At 34.0% G+C, this 6093-nt stretch overlaps 1 protein-coding gene across 1 annotated transcript; it reads left to right on the forward strand.

Annotated features, from left to right (window-relative positions):
- Window positions 1–4715: 4715 nt before the first annotated feature.
- LOC123258062 (chaperone protein DnaK-like) lies at window positions 4716–5561 on the forward strand (the record flags this gene model as incomplete). Its single annotated transcript, XM_044717971.1, has 1 exon — window positions 4716–5561. A coding segment is annotated over exon 1 (690 nt), but the record flags the coding sequence as incomplete, so codon positions are not given.
- Window positions 5562–6093: the final 532 nt, after the last annotated feature.

Raw genomic sequence — 6093 nt, forward strand, 5'->3', positions numbered from 1 at the left:
CTAAATCCTACTATGCAATGATGGCAGCTCATGCTGGAGTGGCAATTCTAGTGCTTGGTATAGCATATTCGGTTGGTTGGCAGGAGAAAAAAGAAAATTACTTAAAAATAGGGGATAGCATAACAGTCAATAAATTTAAAGTTACTTTACGAAATATTGAGCTAATAAAAGAAAAAAATTTCCATGCAGTGAGGGGTACAATGGATATCAGGAATTTGCTGAATAATAAGATATTAGGTGAGATAACCCCTGAATATAGATTTTACCTTGTGGAAGGTCAGAAAAATGTTGAAAGCAGTATCTACCACAATTTGCTTTCTGATATTTATGTTGTAATTGGAGAGATTGATAAGAGTAAGAGCAAAATCGCAGCCAAAGTGCACTATAAACCTGGAATGTCTATAATCTGGCTTGGATCCTTTCTTATCGCTTTTGGTTCGCTCCTTGCTGCTTTTCCTTTTAGTAAACGGGCGAAGGTTGTCTAGCTGTCGTGGATTTATTAACAACGCTCCTAGGTCCAGAGTGCAATATATGAGAAATTACCGGGCTATAGATACTGATTTGCAAAGGTTAGAACCAAAGAAAGTTATATTTTTTTATTGACAGACCTATATATTACGATATTCACTAAGGGATTAGTGAGTGATGGTTATACAATATGAATGGTGAGGTATCAGGCAAGGAAGAAGTTATGCACACTCCTTACAGCGATTTGTGTCAAAATCTTGAAAGTAATGCACAAACTCCTCTACAGCACTCCGATGATTCTTGTACAAGTGATAACAGTAATAATCATAGGTCAGGTGATTCAGATTCAGAAGAAGGTGATGGCCATGATTCAGGTATTAGTTCCGATGATGAGGATAACCGGACAACTGATACAGAAGTACAATTAACTAATGATTCTCTTGATAGCCAAAGATATACAGGAATATGCATTCCAACACCAACTGATGGTTGGGCAGGTGAAAATAATCATCAGACTGGTTTATCAGGTGATTTGCCAGACGTGAGTAATAATCCACAAATTTTTGAAAGTACTGATTCAGTAGAGCATAATTCTACCTGCAATGATCATGTAATTTGTGATTCAGGTCACAATTCTGACGATGAGGATCAGATTCCAGAGGACTTTCCTTCAAGGAAACGAGTACGATCGATTGAAATTGATCAGTTTGAACCGTTGTACAAGAAGAGGAAAATAGAAGCACAAAATAATCAAAAATATACAGAAAATGTATGTAATCCAACAAATGGTGGTTTGTTAGGTGAAAGTGATAATCAACAGATTTCTGAAGATACCGTTGATATTGTCAAGGATTCTTTTACCATCATATGCGAGAGCAAGATTTTCTATTTTTAGAACACGATTATTGACATTATTCAATTTATTGACAAAATTTAACTTCTTCTCAACGTTTATATGAGACATTTACTGACTTTTTTTCTATTACTTTCATTTACACTATACTATAATATCGCCTTTTCATCCAATTTAAAAGTTGTAGCTACAATCAAACCTATCCACTCACTTGTAGCTTCTATTACAGAAGGGATTTTAGAACCGGAATTGCTTGGCTATGCAACATCTGCGCATAATTATATATTAAAGCCATCTGATGCGAGTAATTTAGAATCAAGTGACGTTATATTTTATGTTGACGATAACTTAGAGACGTTTGTTCAAACTTTCGCCAAAAATAATAAAGAACTAGTGCAATTGTCAAAGGCAATCAACCTACTTCCTACTCGGCCACATTCATTTTCTAGAAAAATTACTCACATTAAAGATGAAAAAGATTTACACATTTGGCTGAGTCCCGAAAATGCAAAGAGCATGATACTTTCTGTAAGTGCAACATTGTCTAACATAGATAAAGAAAATTCCCATCGATACAACTCTAATGCAACAAAAGCTATAAAAAAAATAGACCAAGAAGTAAAAGAAATTATGAAAGAACTGAATGATTTTAAAAATCAAAAATATATCGTCACTCACGATGCTTATCAATATTTTGAAAAATATTTTTGTTTAAATCACCCAAGTGCCATTCTTTCCATAGAAGAGGATTCTTACATAGGTATGAGGAGTTTAATGAAGCTAAAAAAGATAATGAAGGAAGAAAACGTTAAATGTATATTTGCTCATTCACAGGAAGACAGCATAAAGCCTAATGCTCTTTCTAATGACGCAAAAATGGTAGTTCTTGATCCTATTGGATCAGACATAGAGCCTGGAAAAGATGCATATCTAGCTATAATCAATAACATTGCACAAAATTTTAAGTCTTGTTTTGTTGAGTAATAAGTTCCCTTTTAGCTTACTGTTTTATTGTTCTGCATTTATTTGTCCTTTACATATTATGCAGGTTTAGAATTATGCTTTATTCTTACGTTTATGTCTTGGCCCAATACAATCAATAAGTTAAGCAAGTATTCTAAGGAGAACCCTTCGATTTTTGACCTATTGATTTGAGATACTTTAGGTTGATCAATCTTTAGAGCGTTTGCTGCTTTTTTCTGTGTTGTGTACTTCTTACTCATTAATTGTGCAATGACCTTTATTAATTTCAGTTTTGTATCTTTCACATCCCCCAACTCTATTATTATAGGATAACTTAATTGTAAATTTTGCATAATAATAAAATCCCTTATAAAAAAATTACTTTAGTTTTTCTTCTTTAAATAATACATGCCTTCTGACTACTGGGTCATACTTCCTAAACTCCAGTTTTTTGGTAAGCTTTTTTGGATTACGCTTTTTTACATAAAAATAACCTGTTGATTTTTCTTCACCAGTTTTTGTTGTCTTGATTGCAGTGCTAACTAACTTAACGAGCAAAGAAGCATTTTTTTTCGCCATACTTATAATGATATAATAAATTCTATGCGAGTTTATTACGCAAAACACTAAAAGTCAACCGAATAATGCAGATCGTAAAATTCTTGACAATCAACAGTGCATTAAGTAGCATGAAGTTAACTTCAGAATGAAAAGCAAACGGTAAATAAGTGGTAAATAGTGGTAAAAGGTTATTATTGATAGAAAATTCCACCTGTTCTAATGAGGTAAGAGTTGCCTTGTCAGTTAATAATAAGGTTGTAGAATTTGAACAAGAATTCAAGGAAAAAAAACAATTAAGAGGTAATATATACGTTGCTTATATAAAGCGTATAGAGCCTTCTTTGCAAGCCGTATTTATCGAATATGGAAAAAATAAGCAAGGTTTTTTGTCTTTTTCCGAGATATCTCTAGATTACTTCAATATTCCAGAAAAAGAAAAGGAAACTATCTTTGAGAGCTACTCAAATGACGATTATACAGAAAAAGGGAACGATACCATAGCAAATGTCTCTTCAGATTCTGCAGCTAGTAAGAATGTCAACGAGTCAGGTAGTGGTTTTGTAAGAGAGGTACCTTTATATAAAAAATACAAATTACAAGATGTTATTTCAGTAAATCAAAAAGTATTGGTTCAGCTAACTAAAGAGGAACGAGGCAATAAAGGAGCTTCATTTACAACATACATAACTTTAGTGGGTAGATACTGTGTTTTCATGCCAAATTCCATGAGTAAAGGTGGAGTGTCTCGCAGAATTGAAGATGCTAATGTCAGAAAGCAGTTAAAGGAGATACTGAGTTCAATAAACTTGCCAAAAAGGTCAGGTTTAATAGTAAGAACTGTTGGTTCAGGAAAAAATAAGAAAGAAATTGAGCAGGATTACAATTACTTATCCTCATTATGGCAGAGCATTCAAAAAAATGCCTTCTCTGTAAACGTTCCATCATTAATTTACAATGAAGCAGATGTAATTATGAGATCTGTTCGTGATTTTTGTAGCGATGGTATAGAAGTTATAGTGTCTGGAAAGGAAGCTTTTGAGGCAGTTAGGCAATATGCTAACAATGCACTAAAAGGTAGTAAGTTGCGCTATAGATTGTATAGAGGTTATGCTCCGATCTTTACTTACTACGGAATCGAAGATCAAATTTCTGAGTTATATAGCAATAGAGTAGAATTGCCATCTGGTGGGTCTTTGATAATAACTTTAACTGAGGCGTTTGTTTCAATAGACGTAAATTCAGGAAAGATGACAGGAGAAGATAGCATAGAAGAAACAGCTTATAGAACCAACATGGAAGCAGTACCTGAAATATCAAGACAGGTGAATCTTAGGGGCCTATCAGGATTAATAGTAGTCGATTTTATTGATATGTTGAAATATCAGTATTGCAGAGCTGTTGAGTCTGCTATAAAGCAAGCGTTTAAAGATGATAAAGCTAAAGTTCAATTTAGCTACATAAATGACTTTGGTTTAATGGTATTTTCAAGACAAAGAATTAAACCAAACATACAAGAAATTAATACTACAGAGTGTTTACACTGCAAAGGTACTGGAAGAGTAAAATCAAACGAAGTAATTGTTTCATCAATACTAAGGGATTTACAACATATTGCTAACAAGAATCGAAATAAGTCTTTTGATTTAGTAGCACACAGTGCAGTTATAGCGCACATTTTTAATAACAAACGCAATACAGTTTCTACAATCGAAAAAGAGTTTAATATTACATTGAACGTTAGTATTGATAACAGTTTAGATGTAAATACATTTGTTTTAAAACAAGGAGATGATGTTAATTTAAACGGTTATAAGCCATTACAGAACTCTGGATACCAAATTGGGGATAGCAGCAATGAAGAAGCTGATAATTCAAATAAACTACGAGGCAATTTTTGGCTGACTAAGTGGCTTTCGCGCCTTTTAAGTTCTAATAACTAATTAGAAACCTAAATTGGGCTTGTAATTAATGAGCCCTATACTTATATATTCTTATATCAGATAATATTTACAATGGGGTACTCATTATGGGAAGAGCAATAGGCATAGATCTCGGAACAACAAATTCTTGTGTTGCAATAATGCAGGGCAAGGATACAAAGGTAATAGAAAATAAAGAAGGGGCAAGAACTACTCCATCTATAGTTGCATTGACTTCTTCAGGAGAAAGGTTGATTGGTGCTCCAGCAAAAAGGCAAGCAACCACCAATGCAAGTAATACCTTTTTTGCTACTAAGAGATTAATAGGCCGTCAATATAGTGATCCTGAGATGAAAAATCTAAGTGTACCATACAAAGTATTTGCAGCAAAAAGTGGTGATGCATGGGTTAAAACAACTGATAATAAAGAATATTCTCCTAGTCAAATTGGTGCATTTATACTACAAAACATGAAAGAGGCAGCAGAAGCTTATCTTGGAGAGGAAGTAAAAGATGCTGTGATAACAGTGCCAGCATACTTCAACGACTCTCAACGTCAAGCAACAAAAGATGCAGGAAAAATTGCCGGATTAAATGTACTCAGAATAGTAAATGAACCGACTGCTGCAGCACTTGCTTATGGTCTTGATAAGAAACATGGGCACACAATAGTAGTATATGACCTTGGTGGTGGTACATTTGACGTTTCAATACTTGAAATAGGTGATGGAGTTTTCGAAGTGAAAGCAACAAACGGTGATACCCATCTTGGAGGTGAAGACTTTGATCTATATATTTATAGCTTATCAACTTGATCCAGGAAAGTTTGCTTGTAAGCAAGCAAACTAGCACAGAAAGTGGTTACAACATTTTCGATGAGATTATATGGAAAACTGGATCCCAGTGTCAAGCACTGGGATGACAAAAAAAGGAGCACTGGAATGGCACCATTTGTTATGTTTAACAAAGTTCGTACTTAGCTTCATGTTAGCCATAAATATTTAAGAAATTTACCAAATGGAAAAAAAGGCAAAAGAAGCCCCATGGTTAACTAGTTCTGACACTGGTTTCCATCCAAGACGGCAGTAGCCCCTTCGGTGTCATTCCAGTGTCAAGCACTGGAATGACAAAGGAGAGCAGTGTCAGCTACTTGGATGACACCTTTTTTCTACTTAGTGTGGGTTATACAAGAAGTCTATTGTATAGCTATTGCTGATCGTATATTACTTATAGCTTATCTATTCAAATTTTGACTTTATTTTTCATAATTCATTATTGACAGAAATTATTAATTGGGTTATTATTAAATTATCGTTAACAAGTGAGGCA

This window comes from Drosophila ananassae (assembly GCF_017639315.1).
Source record: "Drosophila ananassae strain 14024-0371.13 chromosome 4 unlocalized genomic scaffold, ASM1763931v2 tig00000241, whole genome shotgun sequence".
Classification (NCBI taxonomy): Eukaryota; Metazoa; Arthropoda; class Insecta; order Diptera; family Drosophilidae; genus Drosophila; species Drosophila ananassae.